General features: G+C 38.6%; 1 protein-coding gene across 1 annotated transcript; it reads left to right on the forward strand.

Annotated features, from left to right (window-relative positions):
• The first annotated feature begins 6,278 nt into the window (after positions 1-6,278).
• LOC140016108 (uncharacterized) lies at positions 6,279-13,437 on the forward strand. The gene is made up of 6 exons (XM_072069302.1): positions 6,279-6,342; positions 6,883-6,949; positions 7,031-7,343; positions 7,802-9,758; positions 10,005-11,924; positions 13,271-13,437. The coding sequence occupies exons 1-6, from the start codon at positions 6,279-6,281 to the stop codon at positions 13,435-13,437; spliced, it is 4,488 nt and encodes a 1,495-aa protein (XP_071925403.1).
• The last annotated feature ends 3,329 nt before the right edge of the window (positions 13,438-16,766 follow it).

Consider the following 16,766-nt stretch of genomic DNA (forward strand, 5'->3'; position numbering starts at 1 on the left):
AAAAATGAGTAAGAGAAAATATTGAAGAAAGAAGAAAGAGAAAAAAGTGACTTTTTTTAGTTCCATTTATTTGATATGTGAATTATGTATCAAAAGGGTTAATATAGCCTTTTTGCAATTATCAGGAGAGGTAAGTGATATTTTTAAAACCTCAAAGGTGCCAAGTGATATTAGGAGACACCTCAAGGGAGGTTTATGATATTATCCCTTTATAAAATTCTAAATACCTTACATGTGATTTTTTATAAGTATAAGAGTCGAGATTGAGTATAGGATATTAAAGGTCGAAACCACACGAAAAATTATCAATTACAGGTGGTTTTCGAATTCTTTTATTATTTAGACTATTACAAGTTCAAAAAATTAAATCTATACTATAAATATGATATAAAAGTAATAAAAATAATAATAGCAAACTCCTAGAGGTATGGAATTCCTCACTACTCTTGCAAATAAAATTACCAATTAAGTGAATGCTATCATCTTGGTTAGTTATGGCGTAATTTCTTATGTATATGAAACCTACTCTCGTTGTGAATCAACTATACTTGTAACTAAGTCACACCTACTCTCGTAGTTATGAAATTAACTACAAGCTCATTTCTTCTATGAAATTACGTGAAACAAGTAACTAAAACCATAAAGTTGCTCCTCTACTCTCGTGAGTAAATTCCCTAGGTTTATCACTTCTTCAACTAGTGTTAAATCCCGATTTTCATTACAAATTTAACACCTTAAGATTATCACAATTAATGGCTGGTTAATCATGATTAGAAAAGTAAAAGTGATAAATAACTTGCTCAAAATAATATCACCAAATAACCAAGTAAACATCACTAACAAGATATAGAAAGTTTATCCATAACTCTAGACATAAACTTTAGTAAAACATAAAAAGAATGAAAATAAGATCCAAACTTGTATTATAGCTAAACATGAACTTAAATAAAAAAGAGAAAGTGATAGGAGAGAAGTCACCCTTGTCACATGAGATCCATCTCTCCATCTTTGCTCCTCAATTCTTCTTCCAAATTTAACTACAAATACAAGAAAGATAAATTACTTTAACTATGCTATACTAATGAATTAAGAAAAACTAGTGAAGACGTCATTTTTGGTAGTATTTCTAGCCTTCTAAAGTTATCAAACAAGCTCTCCAAAGACCTCTGTTTATAGAGAATTCAAGCCACAAATGAGTTGTTTCTAGTTGGCAATTTTGGCTCTTGAAATCTCCAAAGGTTGTTTCTCTAAGTTTCCACATTCTTCTTGAGCAAATACAACTGAAATTACTTGCTGGAATTGAGCCGGAAAGTTTTGTGAAAACAGAGCAAGTTGATCAGCAACTTGCAGCTACATTTGATGAATACTTGACCTTAGAAAACGTGACCTAAGGTCACGTATTGACCCCACATTTTGCCTTTTTTTTGCAGGTTTTCTTATTTTTGGTCAATCTTCAACTTGCTCTGTTTTTGCACTAATTTCAATTGATATTTTCTTGATGATAAAAACTGAACTAACTCTTGTACAAAGCATAAAAGTTGTAGCCCTTGAGTTAGCTTTCCAACGCATCAAGAATCATCCAATTTGAAGCTCCGTAGACTGAGAAATGACCAAATTACCCTTTGTGAGAACCTTGAATTTTGCAGTTTAATATCAATGCATAATTCAATTTCACTTTTATTTAGCATTCGTATTCCTTAATTTTTTTTCTCTAGTATTACTTTCACTCGCTTTTATATACTAGTGCATATTTCATTCGTAGTTCTTATTCTAATCTACACCATTATTTTATTTGTTTTAAATAAGTAAATAAAAATAATTTTCGTGTGCAAAATAATATAACGGTGCTAACTATTAAAGCACTTAGCTTTGCTACACTAAGTTAATAATTCTTGAGTTACAGAAAGTTTACTCCTTGAAAATAATTCCTTAATTTTTGTTATATAGCTAATTCTAATTTCGAATAAGGTTAAGTGTAGTTAGAAATCTTAATATTTTTATGCAACCGATAAATTCTAGATAAAAACAATACAAATATTCTAAGCATACTTAAGACGTAAAAATTTCGATAATCAAAGCCTTGCAAGATTAGCGAAGAATTAGGCGTTCAAATCACATTTGGGGATAATTTTTGGAGCTAAGTTAGAACTAAGGACTTAAGTGGATAATAGGAGGAGAAGTGAAAAGACTAAACTACCCCTCACAATGTCACAAATTACCCCACGGCCATAACCATTCCACGCACCGCCAAACACTCCCTCGGACACAATGATCTTGCACCTCTCCATCCGGCCAATGCTCTTCTTCACCATCTGCGCACTCAATCCTCACCAACACTCCACCTCCACATTGTTATCATCGACCGAGAGTGAAGGAAGGTGAGCTGCACCATATAGCCGAGAGTGAGGGAGGAAGCTGTGAGCTGCAATTTCATTTCTGGTTCTGTCCGCAAGTATCGAAGAGGGAGGAGAGGAGGAGAAGCTGTGAGCAAACTTTCCTCTGCATTCTCCAAGCTCAGCCGGTTGCTTTCCAGCTTCCACCATCACCAGCTGCACCCACTACAACCCAACCAGAACCAGCTTACCTGTGTGTGAGGAGAAGAGCCGAGAGAGAGGGATAGACTTCAGCATCCTGTCGAGTGAGTGAGCATCTTGTGAGGTAAATTTCTGAACTGTAAAATGGTTAACCAGAGGTAGTATAAGCAAGCTTTGGACTTGCATGTGAGGACTTTAAGCTCGGATGATGTAATTAGCCATGTGATAATTTGATGTTAAGCTACCAGAAACTGGTTTGGAAGAGAAAGTAGTACTGCCGTGAGTTTGAGCTGGGATGTTGTAGCTTTAAATTGTTGTTTGTGGGATGATCAATGGTTGAATTTGTGTATTAATCACCTGAAAACAAGATGATAAAGTCATGCATGAATTTAACTAGCCTGAATTGCACTGGAAAATAAGATATGAAACAGAATTCTTCATGCAAGCTCATCCGAGTGTAGTTGCACAAAGTTCTGGAATTATGAATATATTTTGCTGCTGCCGAGCTGATTTCTGGTCTGATATGTTAGCTAATTAACTCAGCAATTGTGCATGTGAGAATTAAGGGCAAAATAAAAGGCTTTAACTGAAGAAAATATTGGATGATGAACTAAGGAGCTTAGAAAATTCTGTTTTGGATGAAAATGATTCTGCCGTGAGAATGGTTTGGAAATGCAACTGAAATTCTGTTTTCCTGTGACAACCTGAGCACTCAAGTGTAATTAGCCGAGTGAAACTTAATGATTAAGATGTTTAGGACCCTGCATGTTAATTCTATGAAGTTGATTTATGAATTAAGGAACTTAGGAAATTCTGTTTTGATGGAGAAAATTTCTGCCGTGACTGGTTAAGAAATGTTTTGCATAATTTGCCTAATTTTGTCGAGCTGTGGTTATAATCCTAACTATCCAAGTGAAGATAGAATGCTTAAGGGCCTGCATGTTGAGTTACACGATTGGACAATGAAACTAGGAACTTGGAAAATTCTGGTTTTGTGAATTGGGATTCTTGTGAACTGAAAATTCCGAGATCTTGAATTTGATATTTAATTCTCAATCTGTCTTATGGTGTTGATATGAGTTGATATATACGATTAGCTAGTTAACAACATGTTAATTGAAGTTGGCATGAGGTCTTGTAGCTTGGCTAACCAAGAAAATAAAATGAAAGCAGAAAAAAAATTGTTTCATGAATGGTCATCCGAGACTAGTGGATATAATTTCTGGATTTTCTGGATGATTTTAGTTGCCGAATGAATCTGGTTTTGAAGTGGAAATTTTTAATAACTAGCTAAGTGTTTACATGCTGGATTTGAGTACCTAACACCCTATTTAAACCAAAAGAAAATTTGATCTAAAGTATCTTAGTTGCTGGAAAATTTTGGAAGCCGCAAGGTTGAGCTAAAAATTTCAGTTTGTCTTTTGAAAATTTTATCGGTTTCTGGAAATTTATTTTATTTTTCCATGGAATATAATGGGTTGAGATACATAATAGTTGTAAGTTTTAAGTTGTTTAGCAATCAAATAATTGATAAATTGGTAGATGGAACCAGAAAAGTTGGTTTATACATCCTGGAATTTCTTTTGTGGTAGCCGAAGGGTGAGTTGGATCCTTAGCTTGGTTTTTAAATTTTTCCCTGAATATTGATGGATGGGAATGTCTGGAAATTGTTGTCTTTGAGTTCTATAAGAAATGTATGGATGGTTTGAATAAAAACATTTTGGTGTTAAAAGAGAAAAAGGAGTTTTTCATAAGTGAAAAATGACATTTCAGATTTTCGGATGTCCCTGACCAGTTTCAGTAAAATGCTTATATCTTGGTGTAGAAAAATCCGTTTAAGGTGCCGTTAGTGGCATTTGAAACTAGAAACATAGGCCTTTGTTCTGTGAAAATTTCGTATTTTTTCTCCATGCGGACTGCTATCTGTGAACCCTCAAAGTAGACTGTTTTGTACGAATGTCCTGTTTCTTCGTGAAAATGAATTTGGATTTGGATTGAGATTTTAGTTTACTTGTGGTTTAAATTCTTGATTGAATTGTGGTTGGGAGTAATTGGTGTTGTCAAGGGCTAATGATTGATGAAGCCCTTGGCCATTTGAATGATTTTATAAGTATTACTGGGTGATGAAATGTAATTGCTAGAATGTCTTGGAGGCTTTACTTTTATTTTTATTTGCTTATGATGGGCTTACTGAAACCAAGTGCTAATGATTGATGAAGCCTTGGTTGATCATTTTATTTTATTCAGAAATGCACTTGTTGAAATATAGGGCTAATGATTGACGAAGCCCTAGTAATTGGTTATGTGATTTTTGTCATATTTTGATCCATAATATGATTTCAAAACGGAGTCGGAGCTGTGGAAGTCGTTTCGACCTTGCGAACTCGAGTAGCTGCGATCAAAATTAATCAAAAATATTTTCCAGCTAGTATTATATTATAAAAACTCCATATCTAGGGTTTTGCCTAAAACTTTCCAACTCGATAATTTCCTTTAGCTCAAACTAGCCTTGATAGCTATAGTAAATAAGTTAAATATCTTTTGAAAACTCTAAGTCTTATTTTAATTCTTTTCTCTCTTTAAGCTTTGCACTTGGATGGTTAACTACAGGAAAAGTTCCAAAATACGAGCTTTACCAATTTTAGTGAAAAGCTTGGGAGACTTGCTCGGCAAGAAACCCTATTTTAAGAAAAATAGTTTTTAAGGATAATTTTTGCAAAAGCCGTAACTTTAGGGAAATGTTCAAAGTAACTTTCTAACATTGTTGTTGAGAGATTGGTCGACTTATTTCAAGAAAAGGATACTAGTTACCCTTTATAAGGAAGAGAAACTTACGGAAAACTATAAGAAACATTTCTTCTAAGTTTGTCAAGTTTCAACCTAAGTAGATTCCTAATTTTTTTCTAAAGGTAGTAAACTAGTAGTATATTAAGCATACCTCAGCTTGTATAAGATTAAAAACTGAATAGAAACTTACAGTTTCAAAATTGGTTTTTAGGATTTTACGAGGACGCGGAATTCGATTCTCAACTTGATATCTGAACTCCACTCTTGGTGAGTGTCCCTGCCTGTTCTACGCTTACCTGTTTAAAGTACTTTCCTGACTTGATATGTGATAATTTGCAAAACTGGTTTTTGATCCATCGAAGTGAGCTGTGTGTACTTTATCGCACTAGCCGTTCGAGTGGTGACTTGTGCAAAAACATTTTTCTCCTGAATCCTTGGTTCTAAACGTAGTTACGTCGTTGGGTGAATCCCTCGACGCATGAATCTAACTACAATAATGTCGTTGGGTGAATCCCTCGACTTCTGTATCCAACTACCCTAAAGCTAAACGTAGTTACGTCGTTGGGTGAATCCCTCGACGCATGAATCTAACTATAATAATGTCGTTGGGTGATTCCCTCGACCAATCATCTACGGGTATATCTCGAGTATACTGCGTCCTTAGTCGGCGAGCGGGCCCGGGACAGGGGTATGAATGGTGACGGGTTAGGATTAGAATGAGTGGATCTACATGGACTATAAGTAGTGAGAGTTGATGGAGGGTCAACTACGATGAATGGTGAACAAGCGAGGAAAATGTCTCCTGAGAGCCCCTGTATCCTACCTTGTGTTGTTATACGCTTTCTTAATTGTTTAATTTGTTTAAGTTATTACTCGCTGTTTGATTTACGTGACTGCATGTTTTTGGGGCACCACTGAGCTTTAGCTCACCCCATGTTTATTTGTTTTCCTTACAGGATGGGAAGATTGAAAGTATTTGAGCAGTTTGTATTTCCTATGATTGTACTTGAACAATTTGAATGTAATTTTCGGTTTGTAATGAATTCTACGTTAAGTACTGTATCTTTTACTTTGGTTGCCACTTGAAGCTGGAAAAGTGTAATCCCTAATTCTAATACTCGGTTTATATGTTTATATTGGTATAGTATGTCCTAAACCTTTGCGAGCGACGTGAGAAATATTTAAGAACCATCGATTGGCTAAGTTATATGCTGTTATCTCTGAAGTTAATGTGGTGATAAAAATTGATTTGTTTCGGAAGAATCATTACTGTAATAGCTTAGGTTAATCGTCGGAAGGTTTTGGGTTAGAATGCTTGCGTGAGTCCTGGCGAGAGCTGGGCAGACGGCCCGCCACCCTTTTGGTTCGCCTTAGGGGGAAGTGGGGTCGCCACAGGTGGTATCAGAGCCTAGGTTAGAAAAGTTATTTGAGAGATATACTATACGAGTTAATAATCCCGATCCTTCTAGAAGTAAGAATTGAGACCATTAGATACACCTTAAGGGATGCCGATTTAATTAGCTATTTAAGTTCTAACCTCTAAGTTTCAATTCTTTTGCAGGTATGGAGAATGGTAATGGACACGCTAATGGTAGTGAGGCGTCTAATGGGCATATAGAGCCTCTTAGGTCCATCTCCTATAGGCCACGAGGCGGATGAGCTCATATACGTTACACCCCAGCTGATAGGCATCCTCGGTGTCAGTGCAGGGCCACTTATGCCTACCCCAATGAGCTAGTACTATCTCTAGATGATGAGCGTCGCCAGCTGAAGGACGCTAACTTTACTTTGTCTCAGGACGTAGAGGAGCTAAGTATCATGGTGGACACTCAGTTCGACCGCATAGCGGAGTTAGAGCAGAGGGTAGCAGCGGAGCATGCTAGGCTGGAGGCTGCTCGCGTCGAGATAGCGCGTCAGAGATCGAGGGTGACTCGATTGGCCGAGAGGATGCGTGATAGGAGTGTCGGTATCAGGGCTGATGCCGCGATGATGATAGATGAGGCCACGAGTATCCTTCAGAGTGTCGAGCAGGAGGACCCGGAGGAGGATCCGGAGGAGGACCCGGAGGAGGATCCGGAGGAGGACATAGCTCCTGATAGCCCTGCTGAGGGTTAGGCTTGGATCGATTTGACCATATTGGATATGTAGGGTTAGAATAGGGGGACATTAGTTAGGTCATCAAGTTTTGTCTAGGTGGATGACTTGCTTCCGAGGCACCATATCCCTAATTTTTGTTTAAGGGATTATTTGTATGTATTTTTGCTAGTTATGTGCCTTACTTTTGAAAATGTCCCAACTTGCTATCTGTATGACTTTCACGCATGAATATATGTTAATGTTTTATTTACTTTTCTCTCTAATTCTAAGTTGATTTTAGCTACAAAAAGAATAACAACAGTTATAAATAAGCAGACAATTTCCCTAACTGTCTTATCCCTTCCATATTAGGCATAACTAAACCATGGATCGCCAAGTGATAGGAAGGAGCCGGGGGAAGACCCACTAGACAACACCCGGAAGCGGGTGGTGATAGGGAACCCGAGGTCAATCCAGACCAAGGGCAAGAGGGCGGGGCCGGAGACGGAGTGGCCACCGCTATTAACCGTATCACTGACGTCCTAGAGCGCTTGACTGAACACCAAGCTGCTGGACCAGTGCGTCATCCAGGAGGCCCAGCCGATTCTGACGATCGGGCACTAGAGAGGTTCCTAAAGTTTGGACCTCCTAAGTTCTACGGAGGACCTGAACCTGAGATAGCTGAGGGATGGTGGGAGAGAATCTCCGACATCTTTGCAGCTTTGAACTACACGGAAGAGCGGCAGGTAACTTTTGCCGCATTCCAGTTTGAGGGAGCTGCTCGCTCCTGGTGGAACTTGGTCCGGACTAATTGGGACAGGAATCATACTCCAAGGACTTGGGCAAACTTCATAAGGGAGTTCAATGCCAAATTTCTCCCACCGCTCATCCAAGAAAAGAGGGAGGATGATTTCATAAAATGTAAGCAGGGCGCGATGAGTGTCGCCGAGTATGAAGTCCAGTTCACCAAGTTATCTCGATTTGCTCCTGAATTGGTAGCCACGGAGCAAAGGCGAGTCAGAAGGTTTGTGCAGGGTCTGAATGTAGAAGTGCAGGAAGGTTTAGCTGCCGTGAGGATAGATACCTTCGCGGATGCCGTCGAGAAAGCTCAGAGAGTGGAAGTAGCTAGGGCTCAAGTGAAATCTTTTCAGGCCAAGAAAAGATTTTCTCCTAGCAGCAGTCGGGAGCCGACGTATGGCAATGCTCCACCGGCCAAAGTGGGCCGAGGAACCATTGGAATGAATAGTGGAGCACCACGAGGCGCCCACGTAAGAGGAAACGGGGCCAGGAATGTGGGAGGACGAAATAACGGAACCAGAGTGGGACCGATTGGAAGGGGACAACCTAGGAATACCTCGCAGGGAAGTCGAGCAATAGTTCCCCAAATGAACTGTGCATTTTGTAAGAAACCTGGCCATACTATAGATGGTTGCTGGAAGAAGCTAGGGAAGTGTTTGAGATGCGGCAGTAGCGAGCACCAAATTGCTGGATGTCCCAAAATGCAAGGTGGGACTACCCCAAACGCTAGACCAAACACCTCTGGAGGAGGCCAGCCGACAGTTCCTGCCCGAGTGTATGCTATAGGTGACCAACCTGTACCTGATTCCTCGGAAGTGGTGGAAGGTACACTTCCGATTTTTCACCGATTAGCTAAAGTGTTAATTGACCCTGGTGCAACCCATTCATTCGTAAACCCATCTTTTATGTCTGGAATAGATGTGCAACCTGTTAGATTACCCTTCGATCTTGAAGTTAGGACACCCATGGGTAATAAGAATGTAATCACTAGCTTGGCTTATAAGAATTGTGAATTCTGGATAGGAGAGCGTAAAATGCTAGTGGATTTGATCAGTCTGGATATAAAGGGTTACGATATTATAATAGGAATGGATTTTCTAGGCCATCATCATGCTAAACTTGATTGCCGAGCAAAAGTGGTGGAATTTTGTATACCCGGTGAAGCCACCCTGAGGTTAGACGTCAAGGATAGGTTAGCATCATCTGCTATGATCTCAGGAATTCGAGCAAGGAAAATGTTGTCTAAAGGAGCGCAAGGTTTTCTAGCCTTTTTGATAAACACTCCCAGTGATCAAGTGAAGCTGGAGGATGTACCAGTGGTACGGGAATTTCCGGATGTCTTTCCCGAAGAGCTAAGGGCTCTACCACCGGAAAGGGAAGTGGAATTTAAGATTGACTTGAAACCTGGAACGGCTTCAATTTCTAAGACCCCGTATCGAATGGCTCCTGCCGAGCTAAAAGAATTGAAAATTCAATTACAGGACTTGTTGGAGAAGGGTTTTGTGAAGGAAAGTGATTCACCATGGGGAGCACCCGTCCTATTCGTGAAGAAAAAAGATGGAAGTTTGAGGTTATGTATTGATTACCGAGGGTTAAATGAGGCTACAATTAAGAATAAATACCCTCTACCGTTGATTGATAGCTTGTTCGACCAACTGCAAGGGTCAGTGGTCTTCTCTAAGCTGGATTTAAGGCAAGGGTACTATCAGTTGAAGATCAAGAAGGAAGATATACCTAAGACTGCTTTTAGTACAAGATATGGACATTTTGAGTTTGCAGTCATGCCTTTTGGATTAACCAATGCACCAGCTGCTTTCATGGACCTGATGCAGAGAATTTTTAAGAAGTATCTGGATCAGTTTGTAGTGGTTTTCATAGATGATATCTTGATCTATTCCAAGACTCGAGAGGAGCATGCTAAGCACTTAGAGGTGGTTTTGCAGATACTAAGAGAACATAAGCTGTATGCCAAATTCAGCGAGTGTGAGTTTTGGTTGACTGAAATATCTTTTCTAGGGCACAGAGTTTCTGAAGATGGAATTGCCGTGGATCCGGCAAAAGTTGAGGCCGTTATGAATTGGAAACAACCAGAAACTCCAACTGAAGTTAGAAGTTTCTTTGGTTTAGCAGGTTACTATAGGCGATTTATCCAGGATTTCTCGAAAATTGCAGGACCTATGACTGAGCTAACCAAGAAAGGGGCCAAGTTTGTCTGGACTCCGAAGTGCGAGTCAAGTTTCCAGGAACTAAAGAAGCGGTTAACATCCTTTCCCGTTTTGGTTTTACCTGATGGGGGTGAAGGTTATGCTGTATATTCTGATGCTTCCAGAGAAGGTCTGGGATGTGTCTTAATGCAAATGGGTAAGGTAGTTGCCTATGCTTCTAGGAGATTGAAACCCCACGAACAAAACTACCCAACTCATGACCTAGAACTAGCTGCAGTAATTTTTGCCTTGAAGAAATGGAGACACTACTTGTATGGCGTGACTTTTGAGGTTTATACGGACCATAAGAGCCTCAAGTACTTGTTTTCCCAAAAGGAGCTAAATTTGAGACAAAGGCGATGGGTAGAATTTCTGGAAGATTATGACTGCTCGATTAATTACCATCCAGGAAAAGCCAATGTGGTGGCTGACGCTCTAAGTAGGAAGGCCCAAGTAGCAGGGTTAATGGTAAAAGAGTGGGATATGTTAGAAGAAATAAGTGGTTGGAACCCTCGCTTGGAGAAATTGAAGGTTTTATTTGGGAACTTATCATTGAAGTCACCGTTACTAGAGCGTATTAAGGAGACCCAGAAAATGGACCCTATGATTCGGAAGAATCTGGAAAAAGTGCAAAAAGGGGAAACCTTCAAATTAGGGCCTGAAGGGGTATTGAGGTTTCGAGATCGAATTGTGATTCCGGCAGATGAGGAGCTAAGGAAAGGAATTCTAGAAGAATCACATCGGTCGAAGTATACTATACACCCAGGTGTGACCAAGATGTATCATGATGTGAAGGGATTATACTGGTGGGAAGGTTTGAAAAAGGACGTGGCCGCGTTTGTGCAAAAATGCTTGATCTGCCAACAAGTAAAAGCCGAACATCAAAAGCCCTCTGGTTTATTGCAACCGTTAGAAATCCCTGAATGGAAATGGGAACACATAACAATGGATTTTGTAACGGGACTACCTAAAAGTCAAAAAGGTTTTGCTGCAATCTGGGTAATAGTCGATCGACTCACTAAGTCTGCACACTTCTTACCCGTAAGCATGAGTTTTTCATTGGAGAAATTGGTCAAGTTGTACACAGAAGAGATCCTAAGGTTACATGGCATTCCAGTGAGTATTGTGTCTGATCGAGACCCAAGATTCGTCTCGCGTTTTTGGCAGAAATTTCAGGACTCTTTGGGGACCAAGTTGAAGTTTAGTACTGCGTACCATCCCCAAACCGACGGGCAATCGGAAAGGACAATTCAAACTCTGGAGGATCTACTGAGGTCGTGTATACTGGATTTTGGAGGTAAGTGGGGCCAATATATGACTTTAGTGGAATTTGCATGTAATAACAGCTATCAGGCTTCGATTCAAATGGCACCATATGAGGCTCTGTATGGAAGAAGGTGTCGATCTTCGATTCATTGGGATGAAGTTGGAGAAAAGAAAATCGTAGATCCTACAGCCATACCTTGGATAGAAGAAGCTCAGGAGAAAGTAAAACTAATTAGAGAAAGGCTTCAAGTTGCTCAGAGTAGACAAAAGAGCTACGCCGACACAAGGAGGAAAGATTTGGAATTCAAAGTAGGAGACAAGGTTTTCCTCAGAATTAAACCCTTGAAGGGCGGAGTAGTGTCTAAGAAAGGTAAGAAGCTGAAGCCAAGGTATATCGGACCTTTCGAAATTTTGAAAAGAATTGGATTAGTAGCGTATCAATTGAAGTTGCCTGCAAGCATGGCTAAGATTCACGATGTATTTCATGTTTCCATGCTTAGGAAATATTATTCTGATCCAAGTCACGTGCTGCCACTAGAAGGAATTGAGGTGGATGAGACGTTAACGTATGAAGAAGGACCGGTCAGGATTTTGGAAAGAGAAATGAAGGAACTGAGAAATAAGAAAATTCCTCTGGTGAAGATTTTATGGAAGAATCATGGACTCGAGGAAGCAACTTGGGAGTTAGAAGAACAAATGCAGAAAAAGTATCCCGATTTATTTATCCAGAATGTGCGAATTTTGAGGACAAAATTCATTGTAAGGAGGGGAGGATGTGAGAACCTTGAATTTTGCAGTTTAATATCAATGCATAATTCAATTTCACTTTTATTTAGCATTCGTATTCCTTAATTTTTTTTTCTCTAGTATTACTTTCACTCGCTTTTATATACTAGTGCATATTTCATTCGTAGTTCTTATTCTAATCTACACCATTATTTTATTTGTTTTAAATAAGTAAATAAAAATAATTTTCGTGTGCAAAATAATATAACGGTGCTAACTATTAAAGCACTTAACTTTGCTACACTAAGTTAATAATTCTTGAGTTACAGAAAGTTTACTCCTTGAAAATAATTCCTTAATTTTTGTTATATAGCTAATTCTAATTTCGAATAAGGTTAAGTGTAGTTAGAAATCTTAATATTTTTATGCAACCGATAAATTCTAGATAAAAACAATACAAGTATTCTAAGCATACTTAAGACGTAAAAATTTCGATAATCAAAGCCTTGCAAGATTAGCGAAGAATTAGGCGTTCAAATCACATTTGGGGATAATTTTTGGAGCTAAGTTAGAACTAAGGACTTAAGTGGATAATAGGAGGAGAAGTGAAAAGACTAAACTACCCCTCACAATGTCACAAATTACCCCACGGCCATAACCATTCCACGCACCGCCAAACACTCCCTCGGACACAATGATCTTGCACCTCTCCATCCGGCCAATGCTCTTCTTCACCATCTGCGCACTCAATCCTCACCAACACTCCACCTCCACATTGTTATCATCGACCGAGAGTGAAGGAAGGTGAGCTGCACCATATAGCCGAGAGTGAGGGAGGAAGCTGTGAGCTGCAATTTCATTTCTGGTTCTGTCCGCAAGTATCGAAGAGGGAGGAGAGGAGGAGAAGCTGTGAGCAAACTTTCCTCTGCATTCTCCAAGCTCAGCCGGTTGCTTTCCAGCTTCCACCATCACCAGCTGCACCCACTACAACCCAACCAGAACCAGCTTACCTGTGTGTGAGGAGAAGAGCCGAGAGAGAGGGATAGACTTCAGCATCCTGTCGAGTGAGTGAGCATCTTGTGAGGTAAATTTCTGAACTGTAAAATGGTTAACCAGAGGTAGTATAAGCAAGCTTTGGACTTGCATGTGAGGACTTTAAGCTCGGATGATGTAATTAGCCATGTGATAATTTGATGTTAAGCTACCAGAAACTGGTTTGGAAGAGAAAGTAGTACTGCCGTGAGTTTGAGCTGGGATGTTGTAGCTTTAAATTGTTGTTTGTGGGATGATCAATGGTTGAATTTGTGTATTAATCACCTGAAAACAAGATGATAAAGTCATGCATGAATTTAACTAGCCTGAATTGCACTGGAAAATAAGATATGAAACAGAATTCTTCATGCAAGCTCATCCGAGTGTAGTTGCACAAAGTTCTGGAATTATGAATATATTTTGCTGCTGCCGAGCTGATTTCTGGTCTGATATGTTAGCTAATTAACTCAGCAATTGTGCATGTGAGAATTAAGGGCAAAATAAAAGGCTTTAACTGAAGAAAATATTGGATGATGAACTAAGGAGCTTAGAAAATTCTGTTTTGGATGAAAATGATTCTGCCGTGAGAATGGTTTGGAAATGCAACTGAAATTCTGTTTTCCTGTGACAACCTGAGCACTCAAGTGTAATTAGCCGAGTGAAACTTAATGATTAAGATGTTTAGGACCCTGCATGTTAATTCTATGAAGTTGATTTATGAATTAAGGAACTTAGGAAATTCTGTTTTGATGGAGAAAATTTCTGCCGTGACTGGTTAAGAAATGTTTTGCATAATTTGCCTAATTTTGTCGAGCTGTGGTTATAATCCTAACTATCCAAGTGAAGATAGAATGCTTAAGGGCCTGCATGTTGAGTTACACGATTGGACAATGAAACTAGGAACTTGGAAAATTCTGGTTTTGTGAATTGGGATTCTTGTGAACTGAAAATTCCGAGATCTTGAATTTGATATTTAATTCTCAATCTGTCTTATGGTGTTGATATGAGTTGATATATACGATTAGCTAGTTAACAACATGTTAATTGAAGTTGGCATGAGGTCTTGTAGCTTGGCTAACCAAGAAAATAAAATGAAAGCAGAAAAAAAATTGTTTCATGAATGGTCATCCGAGACTAGTGGATATAATTTCTGGATTTTCTGGATGATTTTAGTTGCCGAATGAATCTGGTTTTGAAGTGGAAATTTTTAATAACTAGCTAAGTGTTTACATGCTGGATTTGAGTACCTAACACCCTATTTAAACCAAAAGAAAATTTGATCTAAAGTATCTTAGTTGCTGGAAAATTTTGGAAGCCGCAAGGTTGAGCTAAAAATTTCAGTTTGTCTTTTGAAAATTTTATCGGTTTCTGGAAATTTATTTTATTTTTCCATGGAATATAATGGGTTGAGATACATAATAGTTGTAAGTTTTAAGTTGTTTAGCAATCAAATAATTGATAAATTGGTAGATGGAACCAGAAAAGTTGGTTTATACATCCTGGAATTTCTTTTGTGGTAGCCGAAGGGTGAGTTGGATCCTTAGCTTGGTTTTTAAATTTTTCCCTGAATATTGATGGATGGGAATGTCTGGAAATTGTTGTCTTTGAGTTCTATAAGAAATGTATGGATGGTTTGAATAAAAACATTTTGGTGTTAAAAGAGAAAAAGGAGTTTTTCATAAGTGAAAAATGACATTTCAGATTTTCGGATGTCCCTGACCAGTTTCAGTAAAATGCTTATATCTTGGTGTAGAAAAATCCGTTTAAGGTGCCGTTAGTGGCATTTGAAACTAGAAACATAGGCCTTTGTTCTGTGAAAATTTCATATTTTTTCTCCATGCGGACTGCTATCTGTGAACCCTCAAAGTAGACTGTTTTGTACGAATGTCCTGTTTCTTCGTGAAAATGAATTTGGATTTGGATTGAGATTTTAGTTTACTTGTGGTTTAAATTCTCGATTGAATTGTGGTTGGGAGTAATTGGTGTTGTCAAGGGCTAATGATTGATGAAGCCCTTGGCCATTTGAATGATTTTATAAGTATTACTGGGTGATGAAATGTAATTGCTAGAATGTCTTGGAGGCTTTACTTTTATTTTTATTTGCTTATGATGGGCTTACTGAAACCAAGTGCTAATGATTGATGAAGCCTTGGTTGATCATTTTATTTTATTCAGAAATGCACTTGTTGAAATATAGGGCTAATGATTGACGAAGCCCTAGTAATTGGTTATGTGATTTTTGTCATATTTTGATCCATAATATGATTTCAAAACGGAGTCGGAGCTGTGGAAGTCGTTTCGACCTTGCGAACTCGAGTAGCTGCGATCAAAATTAATCAAAAATATTTTTCAGCTAGTATTATATTATAAAAACTCCATACCTAGGGTTTTGCCTAAAACTTTCCAACTCGATAATTTCCTTTAGCTCAAACTAGCCTTGATAGCTATAGTAAATAAGTTAAATATCTTTTGAAAACTCTAAGTCTTATTTTAATTCTTTTCTCTCTTTAAGCTTTGCACTTGGATGGTTAACTACAGGAAAAGTTCCAAAATACGAGCTTTACCAATTTTAGTGAAAAGCTTGGGAGACTTGCTCGGCAAGAAACCCTATTTTAAGAAAAATAGTTTTTAAGGATAATTTTTGCAAAAGCCGTAACTTTAGGGAAATGTTCAAAGTAACTTTCTAACATTGTTGTTGAGAGATTGGTCGACTTATTTCAAGAAAAGGATACTAGTTACCCTTTATAAGGAAGAGAAACTTACGGAAAACTATAAGAAACATTTCTTCTAAGTTTGTCAAGTTTCAACCTAAGTAGATTCCTAATTTTTTTCTAAAGGTAGTAAACTAGTAGTATATTAAGCATACCTCAGCTTGTATAAGATTAAAAACTGAATAGAAACTTATAGTTTCAAAATTGGTTTTTAGGATTTTACGAGGACGCGGAATTCGATTCTCAACTTGATATCTGAACTCCACTCTTGGTGAGTGTCCCTGCCTGTTCTACGCTTACCTGTTTAAAGTACTTTCCTGACTTGATATGTGATAATTTGCAAAACTGGTTTTTGATCCATCGAAGTGAGCTGTGTGTACTTTATCGCACTAGCCGTTCGAGTGGTGACTTGTGCAAAAACATTTTTCTCCTGAATCCTTGGTTCTAAACGTAGTTACGTCGTTGGGTGAATCCCTCGACGCATGAATCTAACTACAATAATGTCGTTGGGTGAATCCCTCGACTTCTGTATCCAACTACCCTAAAGCTAAACGTAGTTACGTCGTTGGGTGAATCCCTCGACGCATGAATCTAACTACAATAATGTCGTTGGGTGATTCCCTCGACCAATC

The sequence above is a fragment of the Coffea arabica genome, chromosome 1e, assembly GCF_036785885.1.
Source record: "Coffea arabica cultivar ET-39 chromosome 1e, Coffea Arabica ET-39 HiFi, whole genome shotgun sequence".
Lineage (NCBI taxonomy): Eukaryota > Viridiplantae > Streptophyta > Magnoliopsida > Gentianales > Rubiaceae > Coffea > Coffea arabica.